Source organism: Rhea pennata, chromosome 29, assembly GCF_028389875.1.
Source record: "Rhea pennata isolate bPtePen1 chromosome 29, bPtePen1.pri, whole genome shotgun sequence".
In the NCBI taxonomy this organism is placed as follows: Eukaryota; Metazoa; Chordata; class Aves; order Rheiformes; family Rheidae; genus Rhea; species Rhea pennata.
The window spans coordinates 3,139,659-3,157,372 of NC_084691.1; the positions used below are offsets into that span (position 1 = coordinate 3,139,659).

At 64.4% G+C, this 17,714-nt stretch overlaps 2 protein-coding genes across 3 annotated transcripts; one reads left to right on the forward strand and one right to left on the reverse strand.

Annotated features, from left to right (window-relative positions):
- Positions 1-1,791: 1,791 nt before the first annotated feature.
- PFKM (phosphofructokinase, muscle) lies at positions 1,792-9,074 on the forward strand. Its single transcript, XM_062597171.1, is given in 23 exon segments — positions 1,792-2,032; positions 3,207-3,280; positions 3,433-3,510; positions 3,882-4,071; positions 4,228-4,393; positions 4,527-4,571; positions 4,667-4,685; positions 4,687-4,776; positions 4,874-4,969; positions 5,091-5,183; positions 5,267-5,392; positions 5,567-5,631; positions 5,719-5,782; positions 5,875-6,021; positions 6,231-6,301; positions 6,526-6,613; positions 6,704-6,856; positions 7,015-7,179; positions 7,326-7,387; positions 7,517-7,628; positions 7,777-7,876; positions 8,051-8,156; positions 8,460-9,074. Coding segments are annotated over 23 exon segments (2,349 nt in total). The 5' UTR covers positions 1,792-1,941; the 3' UTR covers positions 8,608-9,074.
- A 423-nt stretch (positions 9,075-9,497) lies between these two features.
- ASB8 (ankyrin repeat and SOCS box containing 8) lies at positions 9,498-15,625 on the reverse strand. Of its 2 annotated transcripts, XM_062597319.1 has the most exons (5): positions 15,544-15,625; positions 14,157-14,316; positions 12,301-12,405; positions 11,062-11,701; positions 9,498-9,781 (listed from the first exon to the last, which is right to left on the reverse strand). In XM_062597319.1, the coding sequence occupies exons 2-4, from the start codon at positions 14,271-14,273 to the stop codon at positions 11,069-11,071; spliced, it is 855 nt and encodes a 284-aa protein (XP_062453303.1). In that variant the 5' UTR covers positions 14,274-14,316; positions 15,544-15,625; the 3' UTR covers positions 9,498-9,781; positions 11,062-11,068. The 2 variants fall into 2 exon arrangements, with proteins under 2 accessions (XP_062453303.1, XP_062453302.1); XM_062597318.1 differs by having other exon boundaries at positions 9,498-11,701.
- Positions 15,626-17,714: the final 2,089 nt, after the last annotated feature.

A 17,714-nucleotide genomic window follows, 5' to 3' on the forward strand; every position in this document is an offset into this window, starting at 1 on the left:
TGGCGGGAGGCGGGGCGGGGGGGCCCCCTGGCGGCGCGGATGTCCCGGGTGTGTCGCCATGGGGGGCCCTATGGGGGGGGGGGGGAGACACCCTATGGGGCGGTATACGTGGGGGTGCCTCACCCTACGGGGGGATTCACCCTATGGGGGGGTGTCACCATATAGGGGGCATTCTATGGAGGGGGATTAATCTATGGGGGGGGCTTACCCTATGGGGGCAACCTAGGTGGGGAGTGACTCTATAGGGGGGCACCATATGGGGGCCCACTGTGCGGGGTGTCACCTTATGGGGGGCACTCTATGGAGGGTCCCCAGTTGGGGGGGGTCACCCTGTACGGCAGCGTCACCCCATGGGAAGGGCGGGTGCCGCTCTGTGGGGCGCCGCCCTATGGAGGGGACACCCTGTGGGGGAGGGTGTCACGCTGTGGGGCAGTGTCACCCCCATAGCCCCGCCTGGGGGGTCCCGTTACAGGGTCCCCTCAAGGCCGGTCCCGTTATAGGTGGTCCTTGCAAGAGTGATCCTGCTACAACGGGATCCCTGCACAGCCGCTCCCGTTACAGCCGCTCCCTGCACAGTCAATCCTGTTACAGATGGTTCCTGCACAGCCGATCCCGTTACAGCCGATCCCATTACAGCCGATCCCTGCACAGCCGACGCCTGCACAGCCAGTCCAGTTACAGATGGTTCCTGCACAGCCGACCCCTGCACAGCCGACCCCTGCACAGCCAGTCCCGTTACAGATGGTTCCTGCACAGCCGATCCCGTTACAGCCGATCCCGTTACAGTCGATCCCTGCACAGCCGGCCCCTGCACAGCCAGTCCCGTTACAGATGGTTCCTCCACAGGCAGTCCCTGCACAGCCAATCCTGTTACAGCCGATCCCACTGCAGATGGTTCCCGCACAGCCAATCCCGTTACAGCCGATCCCTGCACAGCCGATCCCTGCACAGCCGATCCGTGCACAGCCGTCCCCCCGGCATGGGGGCTTTCCCGGACCTCTCCCTGGAGGCCTCCAAGCTCCTCTTGTCGGCCTCGCTCACCTTCGCTGCCGTCTTCCTCTTCCTCACCCTCTTCCCCTTCAGCCAGAAAGGAGGGGAGCCAGGTCAGTGCGGACTGGGACCAGCAGGGCAATTGAACTGGTGCCAGCAGGGCACGCGCACCACTGCCAGCAAAGAGTTTGGACTGGGCCCAGTAGTGAGAGCAGACTGGTACCAACAGGAAGGGAAAGAAAAGGGGAAAGAGGTGAAAGGGGAAATGAAAATAGGGGAAAAGAAGGAAAGCAAAGGAAAAGGAAAGGAAAAAGCAAGGGGAAAAGGAAAAGAAAAAAAGGAAAGGAAAAAAGAAAGGAAAAAGCAAGGAGAAAAGGAAAAGAAAAAAAGGAAAGGAAAAAAGAAAGGAAAAAGCAAGGGGAAAAGGAAAGGAAAAAAGAGGAAAGGGAAAGGGAAAAAGGAAAGGAATAAGGGAAAAGGGAAACGGAAACGAGGAGGTTTCCCCTCTGCATCCCCGGGGAACTCAGCATTTTTTCCCATCCTGAGGTGCAAAATACCTGAGCTGGGTTTGCAAACAGGGTTGGAGGGGGAAACTGAGGCACGGGGTGATAAAGCCCCGTTTCACCTGTGGCTGGCAGCGTTTGGGGACCAACAGCCCCACCGTGTGTGCGTGTGTCCCTGTGTCCCCCCCGCCCCCCCCCCCCCGCAGTGTTTTTGCAGGGCTCAAGCGCCAGCTGCCCTGCTAATCTCGCCGCCCTCCCTCCCTCCCTCCCGATTTAGGGGCTGACGCGGCGGCCGGTGTCGCTTGCGCCACGACGTCCCCCCGCCTTGAAAGGCGCCGGGGTGCTCGGCGGCTCGCAGAGGGCGAGCGGCACCAGCCCGCTCTGATTTTCCCCCTTTCCGTGTTTTTTTTTTTTTTTTTTCCCATTTTTTCCCCCCGCAGCACGGAAGATGGAGCAGTCGTCCAAACTGCGGGGCCATGCCGAGAGCCTGGGAGCCGGGAAGGCCATCGCTGTGCTGACGTCCGGAGGGGACGCGCAGGGTAAGGCCGGGCTCTCTCGGGAGCTACCTGCAAAACCCTGGCGCCGATTTAATTGCCAAGTGGGCAAAGAAGGGGTTTATTCATGCCCAAACCCCTCCAAAATATTTGCACCCAAATCCTTCCAAATTATTTGCACCCAAACCCCTCGCTGCAAGGCTTCGTGTTCGCGTCAGGCATTCGGGGCTTGGGCAGGCACCAGGGCGCCTGTGAAAGCCCCCGACTCGGAAAGCGGAGCTGCTTTTGGTGAGTCTGGGAGGGTTTTTAGCTGCTGCTTTGGGATAATCGGTGCCATCCCCCACCGTGGCCTTTCTTGCCTTATGGAGAAAGCTCAAAGCAATAAATCAGGCTGGGAATAAACCACTTCAAAAGTCTCTGAAGGTTGGGAAACGCCGGGAGAAGCGGGGCGGAGCGGCGGCGTTACGGGCAGGCAGGGGCTGAAGGGCAGAGTTAAGGGGAATTTCCCCACCGTCGAAGGCTGGGAAAGAGCTCTGGATTCGTTTGCCTTTTCTGCTAAGGAAGAGGAGATAAAATCAGGAGATGCAGGGAGAGAGGAGGAAAGGGGCATCCGGGCTGCCCAGAAAAAGGCAAAAAACCCCGTGAGCTTCCCCAGTCCCGCTTAACCGAGCCGGGGAATTAAAGCAAATGCCACCAGGGAGCGTTTCCAGGTGAAGCTTTCGCGTCCGCCCCGCTGGGAGCTCGGCTCAGCCCTGCCGGGTATCTGCTTTGCTTCATCGGCCGGCACCTCGCTGTCAGCGCCGGGCTGGCGTGACACGAGTTGTGTCCGTCGGCGTCACATGAGCGCGGTGGCTTTTCTGGGAGCGCGGGCGGCTCGGGTTACGGGCGGCCCCCGGCGAAGCTATTTGCAGCCGCTAAATGTCAGCAGGGCAAAAATAAACAGGAGCTGGGGGGGGGGTAGCGGAAGCGGAGGCTGCCCCGTCCCGCGCGATGCCGGCACGCAGGGCTGATGCCGCCGCTCCTGGGAGAGCCGGGAATGGAGCCGGGATCGGGCCGCAGCTGCCCGGGAATGTGGAGAGCCCCCGGGATGCACCGAGCCCGGGGCAGGGAGGGGGGCGAGGAGCCTCCTCCCGCGGAGCTTTGCGGCCGCTTTGAACCGGGGCCGAAACGCCGCCGGGCGTTGCGTCCGCCACGCTCACGCTTTCCCTCCCCTTTGCAGGCATGAACGCGGCCGTCCGGGCCGTGGTGCGGGTCGGCATCTCCCTGGGCGCTAAGGTCTACTTCGTGCACGAGGTCGGTACCGCCTCGGCCCCCGCCAGCTGTCCCCCAAAGCGTGTCCTCAGCGCCGGAGCGGGTCGAGCCCGGAGGTGCCCGGCGCAAAGTCGCAGCCCGATTCGCCTGCCCCGAGCCCAGGCCCGAGGGCTCAAGCTCCACTTTCACCCTAGGGCTACCAAGGGCTGGTGGACGGGGGAGAAAACATCAAGGAGGCCACGTGGGAGAGCGTTTCCATGATGCTGCAGCTGGTGAGCAAGGGCAGCTCGACGCAGGGATGAAACCCGCCGTGAAGGTCACGGCGCTGCCGGGCAGGGCGGCCGCAACATCTTGACCTTCTCCTTGGCCGGGGCCGGCCCGTAACCGGACGCCGGGGCCACAGCGAAGGTCCACGTTCGAAAATAACGCGAAACCGGAGCCGGCGGCTCGCGTTTCGCAAACAAGCCCTGGCCGCAGGGCGTCGCCACGAAGGGGGATACGGGGCTCGAAGGCCCCGAAACGGGGCGGTCTCGCCCGCAGCGTAACGCCGGGGCGCGGGTCGCAAGAGGGGCAGGTCTGGGAGACGCTTCGCGCGGGTGAGAAATCCCCGACGCGGGAGGAATCGTTTTCTCGGCTCCGCCAGGGCGGCACGGTCATCGGCAGCGCCCGGTGCCAAGATTTCCGGACGCGCGAGGGCCGCCTGAAAGCAGCCCGCAACCTGGTGAAACGCGGCATCACCAACCTCTGCGTCATCGGCGGCGACGGCAGCCTCACCGGAGCCGACACTTTCCGGGCCGAGTGGAGCAGCCTCCTCGCCGAGCTGGTGAAGACGGGTACGGCCCCGGTTCCGCCGGCGGTTTTTTGCGGACGGGTCGGTTTCGTGCCCCGGTGAGGTTCGCGCCGCTCCGTGGGGAAAAGGCAGGCGGGGGCGACGGCGGCGCCCGCCGCGTCCTTCCTTGCGCCGGTGATGGTCCCGACCCTGCTCGCAGGGGGGATCACGGCGGAGGAGGTGAAGAAGTCCAGCTACCTGAACATCGTGGGCATGGTGGGCTCCATCGACAACGACTTCTGCGGCACGGACATGACCATCGGCACCGACTCGGCCCTCCACCGCATCATGGAGATCGTGGATGCCATCACCACCACCGCCCAGAGGTACCACCGCCAGGGAGGCGCCGGCCCACCCCCGGGACCGAGGGTTGGGGGGGAGCCCAGGCGTCCGGGTCGCCGGCCCTGCTTCCCACGGTGCCGCCGAGCCGGGAGTAACGCTCCGCCGTGTCTCCCGCAGTCACCAGCGGACGTTTGTGCTGGAGGTGATGGGCCGTCACTGCGGGTAGGTCCCGGAGCGGCCGCCTGGCTGTTGCCCGAATGCCGGATTTGGGGAAAAAAAAAAAAAAAGCCCCCAAACGGCCTCGTCTCTGCCTGCAGCTACCTGGCTCTCGTCACCCGCCCTGGCCTGCGGCGCCGACTGGGTCTTCATTCCTGAATCGCCTCCCGAGGACGACTGGGAGGATCACTTGTGCCGGAGGCTGACGGAGGTAAGGGGGCGCCCGGTGGCGGCGAGGAGGGGGCTCGCTGGGGCGCTCCAGCCCCACAGCATAACCCCACCGCTGCCACCGCCGCCGCTCGCCCCAGACCAGGCTCGGCGGCTCCAGGCTCAACATCATCATCGTGGCCGAGGGCGCCATCGACAGGCACGGCAATCCCATCACCTCGGACGACATCAAGAACGTAAGTGGGATGGGGGTCTCCATCGAGCCCCATTTTCCATCTCGTCCCTCCGATGCCGCGGATCCCCCTGAGTGGTCCCCGCCGGAGCTAAACCTCGCCGCCGCCTCCTCCTCGCTCGCAGCTGGTGGTGAAGCGCCTGGGCTACGACACCAGGGTCACCATCCTGGGCCACGTGCAGCGCGGCGGGACGCCCTCCGCCTTCGACCGCGTCCTGGTAGGGCACCTCCGTCCCCGCCGGGTCCCCGGGGTCCCCGCGCGGCGGCTCCGGGCCTGCGGTGACCCCGACGCGCGTCCCAGGGAAGCCGCATGGGCGTCGAAGCCGTCATGGCCCTGCTGGAAGGGACCCCGGACACCCCGGCCTGCGTCGTCAGCCTCTCGGGAAACCAAGCCGTGCGCCTGCCGCTCATGGAGTGCGTCCAGGTGGTGAGTACGGCACCGGCGACCCCGGTTCGCCCCGCTGCACCGGGGGCTTTCCACAACCCGCCGTGCCGAGCGGCCGAAAACACCCCTTTGCAAACGGGAGCAGCCCAGCCGCCCGCTGCAGTGAGCCGCCCCGGCGCCTCCAACCCGCCTCCGTCCTTTTTTCCCTCCCCGCAGACCAAAGACGTGACGACGGCGATGAACGAGAAGCGCTTCGACGAAGCCCTCAAGCTGCGGGGCCGGTGAGCGCCCGCGGCCCCTCCGCCGGGGATGGAGCGGGGACGTGCTGCCCGCGCCGGGGCTGCCTCACTCCTCTCCCATCCCTGCAGGAGTTTCCAAAATAACTGGAACGTGTACAAGCTGCTGGCCCACATCCGCCCGCCCCCAACCAAGGTAGGCGCCGGGACCGGGGCCGCGGTGGGGGAAAACGGCGCGCGGCGGCGGCGCCGGTTCGCGTCCCTCACCCCGGCGCTTCGCCCCGGCAGAGCGGCCACACCCTGGCGGTGCTGAACGTCGGCGCGCCGGCCGCCGGCATGAACGCGGCCGTGAGGTCCACCGTGAGGATCGGCCTCATCCACGGCCACAGGATGCTGGCGGTGCACGACGGCTTCGAGGGGCTCGCTTTTGGCATGGTACCGCCCTCCCCGGCGCCGGGGCAGAGCAGGGGTGCAGGGGATGGGACATTTCCCTTAACACCCGGAGCGGTAATACCCGTACGGACGGGCTCCCGGCTCCGGAGAACCCCCCGCCGCGGTCTCCCTCTGCACGAGGGTTTGTCCAGCCCGCTCCTCCTCCGGCCTCGTGGGTGCCTCCGACCATCACCGTTTCTGCTTTCTCCCAGGTGGAGGAGATCAGCTGGGAGACAGTCGGCAGCTGGACTGGTCTCGGTGGCTCCAAACTGGGGACAAAAAGGTAAAACTGCCCTTGCTGTGGAAATCCTGCAGCGTTTACAGGCCACTGAGCTGCAGCCAGCCGTCTGCACTAGAAACGGCAGCTCGGCCCTGGGCAGGTGCTTTTAGCCGCGTCCCGACCCGGGTGCACCCAGCCCCGGGGGGAGAAGGGGCTCGGGGGCTCGGGCCAGCCGGCACTGAGGTCCCGGGATGCTGCCGCGCTGAAGCTCCTGCTGCTCCTGCCAGGACTTTGCCCAAGAAATACTTTGAGGAAATCAGCGCAAACATCACCAACTTCGGCATCCACGGGCTGATCATCATCGGTGGCTTCGAGGTGAGTGCGGGGGGGCCGGTACGGGCACGGAGCCGCCAGCCCCCTGCGGCCCCGGGACCGCACCGCCACCGCCCTGCCCGCTCCCCGCAGGCCTTCATTGGCAGCCTGGAGCTCATGGAGGGCCGCGCCAAGTACGAGGAGCTCTGCATCCCGCTCTGCGTCATCCCCGCCACCGTCTCCAACAACGTCCCCGGCTCGGACTTCAGCATCGGCACCGACACCGCCCTCAACACCATCACCACGGTAGGGCTCCCCGGCGGGGGCCGGCCGAGCCTCGAGAGCAGCCCGCGCGGGGACCGGGCGTCCCACGGGCGCTGCCGGCCCCCGTTTCTTCCCCCTCTCGGCTCCCCATCGCGTTTAACCGCCGCCGGGTTTCTCGTTTCTCCTCCCTGCTCCACCAGACCTGCGACCGCATCAAGCAGTCGGCAGCGGGGACCAAGCGGCGCGTCTTCATCATCGAGACCATGGGCGGCTACTGCGGCTACCTGGCCACGCTGGCGGGGCTGGCGGGCGGCGCGGACGCCGCCTACATCTTCGAGGAGCGCTTCAGCATCCGCGACCTGCAGGTGGGCGTCCCCCGGCCGAGGGGGCAACCCGCTCCGCCAGCGCTCGGGGACGGGAGGTTGCGTTTATCCCTCCCCGGGTTTTTTCTGCCTCCTCCCGCTGTATTTCAAAGGAAGGGCTCTGACCTCCCTCTTGTCTCCGGTCACAGATGAACGTGGAGCATTTAACTGAGAAAATGAAGACGACGGTGAAGAGAGGCCTGGTGTTGAGGTAACCCCGGCTGGGAGAGCGGCACAACCGCCACGGCGGCACTCGGGGCCCCGAGGACGAGACCCGGCGCGCTCGTGCCGCCCGCTGCCGCGCTGAGCCCGCCCCAGCCCGGCTGCGCTGCCTCGGCAGGAACGAGCGGTGCAACGAGAACTACACCACCGACTTCATCTACAACCTCTACTCCGAGGAGGGCAAGGGCATCTTCGACTGCAGGAAGAACGTGCTGGGGCACATGCAGCAGGTAGGGATGTGCCGCGGTGGCCGCTGGGCTCCTGGCAGGCTCTTGCCTTGCCCCACGGCGGGGCCGATCGCCCGAGGGGCTCCGACCTGGGGCCCTTTGCTTGGCCGCAGCCCCCTCCACGCACTCAGGAGGCTTCTTCCCCACGCAGGGCGGCACGCCGACCCCCTTCGACAGGAACTTCGGCACCAAAATGGGTGCCAAGGCTGTGGCCTGGATCACCGGGAAGATCAAGGAGTGCTCCAGGCACGGTAGGTCCCGCGGCGGAGCCGTGTTCGAAGGTTTTCGCTTCCTTTTCAGCCTGCTCAAAGCAAAAGTCTCTTTTTGCAAACTGGAGAGCGGAGGAACGTGGGGCCGTGCCAAGCCGCCCGCCGCTCTCCCCAGCCGGCGGAGACGCTGAGCCCGCTGCCGGCCTTCCCTTGCAGGTCGCATCTTCGCCAACACGGCCGACTCGGCCTGCCTGCTGGGCATGCGCAAGCGCAGCCTCGTCTTCCAGCCCCTCAACGACCTCAAGGAGCAGACAGACTTCGAGTAGGTGCCCCCCGGGCCCCCTGCCTTCGCCCCCTTCGCTGCCTCCGCCGCGGGAAAGAGGGGTGGGAACTGCCTGGGAGGGAAAGTCGGGCACCAGCAAAGGTGGACGTGGTGGAAGAGGGTTTTCTGAAGTGAGAGAAGTATCAAAGAAAAAGAGCTGGGTGGTAAGAGCTCACGCGAGGTTATTCCTCGCCCTGGAGGAGGAGGGCATCGCTAGAGGGAGCATAAAAAAGGGATGAGAACAGCTTGACGGGCGACACAGCGCCGTCTCCATCGCGGTCACCACCCTTCCTCTCGCCCCAGGCACCGCATCCCCAAGGAGCAGTGGTGGCTGAAGCTTCGCCCCATCCTGAAGATCCTGGCCAAGTACAGCATCGAGCTGGACACCTCGGAGAAAGCCCACCTGGAGCACATCAAGCACAAGAGGACCTCGCTGGAGTCCAACATCTAAGAGGCCAACGCCGGCGTGGCTCCCCCGTAACGAGTTTTCTTTTCTCGCGCTTCGGGGACCTCCAAATAAAGCTCTCTCCGTTGTAGCTCACTTCCGCGGCTGCGCGCGCAGCAGCCTCCCGCTTCTGCAGCCCTCGGGGCTGCGTTTGGCCACGCAGCCACGCGCAGCGGCCAAGAGATGTCGGCAAAGCAACGCACGTGAAGGGCACCTGATGCACCGGCGCAAGGGCGGTTTCCTGAAGCCGATGGTTTCCTCAGGGCAACTTGGGCTTTTGAGAGCCCTGCAGTTAGTTATTTGGTGGGGTTTTAAACAAAAATGTTTCTCAAGTGGCTCGTGTTATGGCAGGATGTTGCACTGACCCAAGAGCAAGCAGTCTGGATAGAGTTACTAGGACATCTCCTTAGTTTAAGTTCCTAAATAAGATGCTTCAATAAACCAGCACCACTGACCAGTGGTGGCAACACGAACGGTGCTTGAATCCTCTGAAATCTGACCACCAGCGGAGGCACAGCACATCTGCCATGCGCACGGGTTCGGGCCGGGCTGCTGTGGCTCCGGCCAGCCGAGCGCAGGACACCCCGGCCGCGACGGCTGCGCTTGACGGGAATCCCACTGCACGTTTCTCAGCACAACAGTTACCTTATTTTCTCCTCCAAGTTTCTCCCCTAAAGTAATTGTCTCTGGAGGGGCCGACCGCAGCGACTGCCGCGCTGAAGCGGGACACGAGGACAGGACAGGGAGGTCTAGACGACGAAGGTGCAGTCAGGGCTGGGAGAGAAGGGGGAACAGGCAGGGGAGAGGGGGATTGAAACTAAAAATCTACACACAATTCAGGGCCAGCTCTGCAGCAGCAGCGCAACACACAGACCTTCCCATGCACAGCTCACGGCTTGCGGGGAGCCATTTATTTCTGTGAATACAAGACGCAGACACATGAGATACTACAACCAGGCGGCAGGCAGCAGCTCCGTGCCCGGCAAGCTCTGGCAGTATTTTGAGAGGAGATCGCCTTGTTTTCCTTCTTTCGGAGCCTTTTGCCTCTCCGTCCACGGTTACAGTATGTGCTGGGAACGCTCCTTTTGAGAGCAAAACTTGCTAAACAGAGAGGGCACTACCTGAGGAATTCCTGCTCAGCTTCCCACACGGACGTGCTGCCGACGTGTTTATGTATCACCTTCAAAAATACACATATATACATAAATAAAAAAATCAGCAGTGAAGTGAGCGGACAGTGCGAAACCGAAGCGGCAAACTAAGGAAGAGCTCAGATGGGCTACTGCGTGGCACGTACGAGCCAGCCCCTCAGGTCAGGGGCACGGAGCATCCCGCGCTCGGAGTAAAGCTACTCCGGGGAGCAAGGGGAATCTTTCTGCTGGCAGGAATTACAACCTCAGGATGCCAAACTTGCAGAGCGGAGAGCAACGAGAGCAGGGCTGCGATCGCTTCTCTGCCCCAGAGCAGCGTTCTGGTAGGCACCAGCCCTGACCAGGCAGCAGGGATCGGTGCGCTCGCTCCAGTCTGGCTCCAGCAACCACAGTAATTCACTCCGAACGAGCATCCCCGCAGCGACCAACTCGCACCTTCATCCAGACGCTTCCCTCAGCGTTCCCAGCGGTCGTGCTTGGTATGCCACGCGCTGCGGGCTCCTCTATCCCACCCCCTTCCCCTTGAAAAGGCTGATAGGTCTTAAAAATTACAGAGAAGAGGGAGAAAAAAAGAAAAAAAGAGACCTCTCCCATGTGTTGAAAGGAAGTCCAGGGTCCTGCACAAAGCCTCAGGGGCTGCAGACAAGCAAGCACAGGGTGCTGTGCTCAGGCGGCTGCGCGCAGGCAGTAGCGCCGAGCCAAGGCACCAGCTCGCACCGCTCTGTGATACGACGACTCGATACGCGCGCTCGGGTGTGCTTTTCCCTGGACTTCCTGCCAACACGTCGCTGCAACGTGCCTGATTTGTCCCGATTTCCTGCCTCAAGTCCTTCAGCAAACGAAGAAGATTCTGTCAGTTCTTCTCCCCTCACCAAAAGGGCCTTGCCCTCACCAAGGTCTGCCCCAACTCAAAAAAAAGGAAGTTAATCCAACTGCCGGGATACAATTTGCCATTTTTTAAAGGAGGATATGTTGTCTTACGAGGATGCAGGTGGCTCGAGGCTAAAACTGAAGGGAGAGAGCTCAGGAGGAGCTGAGTAGGCAAATAAACTGCACTTGGCAGACACGAGCGGCACCAGAGGATCCCGCTGTCCCTGCGTCGGACAGAGGAGCAAAGCAGGAGGAAACCCGGGATGGCGACCGGTCGGCCCCTGTCCGTCGGGGCGGGAGGGGGATCCGGCATTCATGAGTCACAAACCAAGCAATTTATCTGGTTACTCTCGGTGCCCCTTGAAGCAGGGGTGGGGGGGGGGGGAAACGGGGCTGCGAGCCAAGCGCAATCCTCCCCCCGCCCCCCCCCCAGCCTCACCTCTCGCTTAGCTAAGGAGCAACACGTATTCCTTCAGGGACGCGGGCAAAGGCAGCTCCTTCACGGCCTCCGGCAGGAACTGCACGCCCAGGCTGCGGCGCACAGCGTAGCGAGACAGCGTTTTTAGGGTGCCCGGGGCAGAGCAGAGCAGGGTGAGCTTTTCGCAGAGCTGCTGATCCCTGGTTACCTCCCGGGGCATGCTGCCATTTTTCCGTAGCTCAAAGTGTCCGATAGCCCGGTGGAGAAGGTCGAAGCAGGAATCTTCGCGCTCCGTGCCCAGTCCTCTGACGAGCAGCGCGACCAGCCGCGAGATGGGGGTCTGGCCTTTCAAATTGACCACCCGGACCTCGGCTCCGAAGTCGAGCAGGATGCTCACGCTCTCCAGGTTGCCCTTCATGGCAGCCCAGCTCAGCGGCGTGTCGTTGTTGTAGTCGCGGGCGTTCACCAGGGCGCCGTTCTCCAGCAGCGACCGCACGCACTCCGCGTTGTTCTTGAAGGCGGCCCAGTGGAGGGGGGTGTCCTTGTTGCCGTCCAGCGCGTTGGGGTTGGCGCCGTATTCGAGGAGGATCTCCACGCAGGTCTCGTCCTTTTCCGCGGCGTAGTGAAGGGCAGTGCGGTTGTAGCCGTCCAGGGCATTAACCTGCAGGGAAAGAGCAACAGGGGAAGACAGGGCAAAAGCAGATTTGCTGGTGAATTCGCTTCCCAAACGCTCCCACTCTGTCTGTTCCTCCTGACATCAGGGAAAGTTTCACCAGCACTACACAAAACCCTTTATCCCTGCATCACGTTTGCATGCCTCGCCTCTCATTTACAGAATGGGAAAATGAGGCGCAGTGAGGGGTACGATCTGCCAGCTGTCAAGGGGAAGTGCCAAAAATCAGGCAGGAAACCTAAAACGTTTTAATTCTTCCCTTCGGCTTTCACCACAAAACTACCTCCCCTCCCCAGACGAGCCGGTGCCTGCGAGAGCTCAGGCACAAACGCTTTGGCAATACGGAAACAACCTCCCTGCTCGTACGACATAGCTTCAGCCCTGCGAGGGAGCAGAACAGCTGCTGTTAGCCTAAAGCACCAAAGCATAAAACTGGCACAGCTTAAAAACGTGGCTGATGGTTCTGTCTCATGGGAAAGGAGGAGGCTCAAACTTCAGCTGTTTGTCACAGCCCACCAGCAACCCAGCAAGGCCCCTCGCGGGCTCGCGGCTTCTTGGCCCCGTGCACGCTTTCCAAACGCTTTTACCTCCGCTCCCTTCTGCAGCAGCAGCTCTACGCAGTCCGCATCAGCCACCATACACGCGCAGTGCAGCGGTTTCAGGGTGCCATGCATGCAGTTCACATCTGCTCCCTGCAGAAAGGCAGGAAACCGCAGCCAGGATTAGCGAACCCACCTGTTCTTGGCTTGTTTCCATCACGGCCTCCGCGCCGCGGCGGAAGCGATCCTCCAGCCAGTTGCTTTCAGCTGATGAGTCCTGATTTACCAGCGAGGCCCCATTACAAAAGGTTTATTAATAGACATCCTGGACACGTAACACTCCTGTGCAACCCACGGGTTTGTTATGAGGCGGGTACGGCGCCAGCCAGGGCTCCTCGTGCTCAGTGTTGCGCAAATACCAGAGAGGCGGTTCTGGCCACAGAGAGTTCAGAGTCAGGCTGACGTCTCTGCAAAGCAGATGCGTCTGACAGCGCACGTACCCGCTCCCTGCCCAGCCGATCTAGAGCTAAGGAATGTATCGATTTAATTAATCTTCCCCAAACAACTTCTTAAAAAAAAAAAAAAGACTGGGATGCCCCAGGGGCGCAGCTGCTCCCTCTGGCTTTCCGCACTGAAAGGATCCAGCACCAAGAGGCTGCAGCGAGGTCGGCACATCACACAGTCTGCTGACAGGGGCAAGCAGGCAGCTCTGCCTCCTTCCCAATATCACCCGCAAATAAAGTCAGCAGCTGCTTTAAAAGCCACCTGCAAGCCTCTAACATGTTCCTCGCACCTGGAAGCGTTCCCTGGTGGCTCTGCAGCAGGAGACAGCCCTGCTGCGGAGCACCCTCAGCTCGAGGAACTTGCCTGTTTTGAAAGGGTGCCTCCGAACCACCTAACTGCTCTAATACACTTTGCGGAGACCTTGCGACCCGAAATAGCTCAGCAGCTGCCTGGATCAGTCAGGCTTAACCAGGACTCTCCGCCATCTAGAAGACAGTAATCCAAACTGACGAGGAGCTCCCAGGCTCCGTCTGCACGGGGCTGAGCGAGGGATGAACTTCAGCCGTACAAACAAAATCCCGAGCCCGAGGCGCGTGCAGACAACGCACAGGAGTTCGGCACGCGGTGCTCTGAGCTCGAGTGCAGCTGAGAAATAAACCTGACTCTGTCCTTGATCGGATGGAAACAGAAGCACTCACCAGACAGAGGTAGAAACCTTCCTGCCAGCACTGAGTCACGAGCCAGCCTGTGAACTCATGGATAGGGCTGTTCCACATCTTCTCTTTCAATTATAAAGGCTCCCCTACTTTTCCTTCAAATAAGTTTCACAGAAGCCCAAAACTACCACCAAACCCCAGGTGTTTAAGGCATCGAGCAGCCCAGGTGGCCCAGCAGGATTTGAACATCATCAGCTGAATGAGGCAGGGCCAAAAGCCAAGACACAGCGGCTGCTGGCCCCAGCTCCCAGGGCCTCCCTGGTCCTAGGCAAGCTCTGAGAAGAGAGACCGCTTTCTGCGGCACCCGCAAGAAGCAACAGGGAGAAACCCCAGCTCCCTAGCTGCTCCCTTCCTGGAGGCCTGAACCACGGCGTATTTATAAACGACAACCCAGCAACGCCGTCACATTTGGAGAACGCGCGAGAGAGGATAAAACAGAAACGACGCCCGGCCCTCTGTTTACAGCGTGCAGCCTCCGGAGCTCTCCGCAGGCCGCCCGGCCCCTCCAGAGACGGTGCCCTCAGGGAAGGATCACACCCGGGCAGCCCCAACACAAAGCTGGGTGCGGAGCCAGCCCCGAGCGCGGTGCTTGGCATCGCCGGGACGCTCAGGCGCCCGGGGCAGGGGACAGCGAAAGCGATTAGGCCGCGGGAAGGCGAGCGAAGCCCGCGGCGCCCGCCTCACCCTGCCGATGAGGTCCTCGACGTTGTCGTGCGGGAAGGAACGGATGGCGGCGATGGTGCGGATGAGCCGCTCCGACAGCGAGTACTTGCTCTGGATGCTCTGCATGATGTACCACATAGTGCAGGCCGGGCGGCCACGGCCTCCGCATGCTCTGGGCGGCCTGCGCGAGGGGAGAGCCCTGAGCCCCGGCAACCGCCGCCGAGTCGAGCCCCCCCCCCCTTACTAAGCCTCCCAGGAGCCCCTCTACCTCTGGGGTTCGGCCCCAGTGAGGCTCCCACATTGCAAGACCCCCCCCCACCGGGCCTGGGAGCCCCCCACATACCCCCGGGGCTGGGCTACAGCAGGGCCCTGCCACACACAACCCCCCCCCCCCATCACTCACCGAGCCCGGGAGTCCCCCACACCCCCGGGGCTGGGCCGCAGCGGGGCCCTGCCAGGCACAACCCCCCCCCCCCATCACTCACCGGGCCCAGGAGCCCCCCATACCCCCAGGGCTGGGCCGCAGCGGGGCCCTGCCACACACAACCCCCCCCCCCCATCACTCACCGGGCCCGGGAGCCCCCCACACCCCCGGGGCTGGGCCGCAGCGGGGCCCTGCCAGGCACAACCCCCCCCATCACTCACCGGGCCCAGGAGCCCCCCATACCCCCAGGGCTGGGCCGCAGCGGGGCCCTGCCAGGCACAACCCCCCCTCCTCCTCCTCACCAGGCCCAGGAGCCCCCCACACTCCTGGGGCTGGGCCGCAGCGGGGCCCTGCCACACACAACCCCCCCCCATCACTCACCGGGCCCAGGAGCCCCCCACACCCCCGGGGCTGGGCCGCAGCGGGGCCCTGCCAGGCACAACCCCCCCTCCTCCTCCTCACCAGGCCCAGGAGCCCCCCACACTCCTGGGGCTGGGCCGCAGCGGGGCCCTGCCACACACAACCCCCCCCCCCCATCACTCACCGGGCCCAGGAGCCCCCCACACCCCCGGGGCTGGGCCGCAGCGGGGCCCTGCCAGGCACAACCCCCCCCATCACTCACCGGGCCCAGGAGCCCCCCATACCCCCAGGGCTGGGCCGCAGCGGGGCCCTGCCAGGCACAACCCCCCCTCCTCCTCCTCACCAGGCCCAGGAGCCCCCCACACCCCCGGGGCTGGGCCGCAGCGGGGCCCTGCCAGGCACAACCCCCCCCATCACTCACCGGGCCCAGGAGCCCCCCATACCCCCAGGGCTGGGCCGCAGCGGGGCCCTGCCAGGCACAACCCCCCCTCCTCCTCCAACCAGGCCCAGGAGCCCCCCACACCCCCGGGGCTGGGCCGCAGCGGGGCCCCCTCGGCGCCCCCGGGCCCGGGCCCGCCGAGCCCCCGGCGGAGGGCAGAGGCGGGTCCCGAGAGCCGCACTCACCCAGCGCGGCCGCTCGACGCCCACCGGGATCGGCCGCCGCCGCCACCCGGAAGGGGAAGGGGCGAGCCCGGAAGCGGGAAGGAGCTACGGCGCCTGCGCAGGGAGCGGCCGCGCCGCCGCTATTCCCCGCCCCGCCTGCTTCTCCGCCAATCGGCGCCCGGCCTCCACCCTAGGCCCCGCCCCTTCTGTTTCTGCGCCAATCGAATCCTCTTCCCTCCTCGTAGGTCCCTCCCCCCGTGCCCTGCTCTCCTCCAATCTTCAGCTTTGCTGTTTCAGGAGCGGCGCTTCTCGCCGGGCTGGCCTCCAATCGCCATCCTGGGCACGTCACAAGCCCCGCCCTTGCCCCGGCTCTCCACCAATCCGCGCTCTGCCCGCTAGCGCGTCCCGGCGAGCCCAACTCCCGCCGTTGCCATGGCAACGGGGCCTGGCACACGGCAACGGGGCCTGGGGCGCCCCCAGCCCCCCCTGCGCCCCAGCATTGCCATGGCAACGGGGCCTGGGGCACCCCCAGCCCCCCCTGCGCCCCAGCATTGCCATGGCAACGGGGCCTGGGGCACCCCCAGCACCCCCTGCGCCCCAGCATTGCCATGGCAACGGGGCCTGGGGCGCCCCAGCCTGGCATCGCCATGGCAACAGGGCCTGGGGTGCCCCCAGGACACCTGCACTCTGGCATCGCCTTGACAACAGGGCAGGGTGACACCAAGTCATCATTGTGCTGGGCGATAGGGTGCCACTGTGACAGGTGACAGCTCGTCACTGTGCCGGCTGACAGCAGGGTGTCACCGCGCACAGCCAGCTCGGAGGGACAGGGTGACCCAGCCGCCTGGCAGGTAACACCCGGTCTGCGGGTGACCCAACACCCGGACGTGGTGACAGCCCAGCTTTGGAGGGACCTGGCACCTGGATGGGGTGACCCAGCACCCTGACACAGAGACAGTCCGCCCCAGCTCTACAAGGCAACAACAGGACTTGGCAACACCCCGACCATCCTCAGGGTCCTGGTTACAATGGGAGCAACAACAGCCGTGTAAGCCCCGGAGCCAGGTGACACCACAGCCAGTTAAAACCAGTGGCTTCCAGCCTGGGCAGCCAGTTCACTGGGTGAACAACAGGCGGCTGCGTGACCCTGGAAGGGTTAAAACCATAGAGCTCCCCAATCCCGGTTGTAACCACTGGGGAGTTGTAACCCTGGAGGACCGGGCATGGGGGGCAGGACGGGGCGGCGCGGGGGGGGACGCGGAGGCCGGCGTGCACAACCGCGTATCGGCCGCCGGAGAATCCCCGGCGGGGCCGGCGGGGGGAGGGGGGACCGAGGTGGCGGGGTTCAGGATGGGGGGTGCAGGGAGACCCCTCATCCCCATCCCGGTCCTGCTCCAGCCCCCGTCCAGCTGCAAACATCTGGGGCAGGGGTGGTTATGGGGGGGCTGCAGGGAGACTCCTCATCCCCATCCCGGTCCTGCTCCAGCCCCAGCCCAGCTGCAAACATCTGGGGCAGAGGAGGTTATGGGGGGGGGGGCAGAGAAGGGCTCTTCCTGCTCCCCCCCAGCCCCATCCAGCTGCAAACATCTGGAGCAGAGCAAGATCCCTTTGAAGGGGGCACAACACCCCCCCCCCCGTGCTCCTCCCGCCCCCCCCATCTGCAAACATCTGGCACAAAGATTCGGCGGGAGGCACAAGGACCCCCGACCCCCCCCCCGGCCTCCCAAGCTCCATCCAGCTGCAAACATCTGCCCAGAGGCGGCAGCATCCCCGCCCCCCCCCCATACCCCGTATTGCCCCGCATCCCCACGTCACCGCGCCGCGCAGCAGGATGCCGTCCATGTGTGTGTCCCCCCCCCCGAACCACCTTCCCCGCCCCCCCCAAAAAAAAGACCCCCCCAACCCCCGGGACGCCCCCGTCCGTCCGCGCGGTGCCCGGTTGGGGGGGGGGGGAGGGGGGGCCGCGGCGGCCCAGGCACCGAACCATAGAGCTGCGCGATCCGCCAGCTCCTAGAGCTCACGGGCCGCGCGGGCGCTGGGGGATGCCATACGGCCAGGCCCTTCCGCCCCGCTCCCGCGCCGGCCCCCCGCCACGGCCACCGCCACCCCCACCCCACCCCCCCAAAAAATAATATACACCCTCTGCCAGGCCGGGCCCCGGCGAGGCCGGCCGCTGCGGTGAGTCGGGGCCG

Excerpts from the sequence above, each read along its gene's own strand:
- ASB8 (XM_062597319.1), bottom strand. The coding sequence starts at position 14,273 with ATGTGGTACATCATGCAGAGCATCCAGAGCAAGTACTCGCTGTCGGAG. Across the intron at positions 12,406-14,156 it reads TCGAGGACCTCATCGGCAGG|GGAGCAGATGTGAACTGCAT; the intron begins GTGAGGCGGGCG and ends GCCTTTCTGCAG. Across the intron at positions 11,702-12,300 it reads TGCTGCAGAAGGGAGCGGAG|GTTAATGCCCTGGACGGCTA; the intron begins GTAAAAGCGTTT and ends CTTTCCCTGCAG.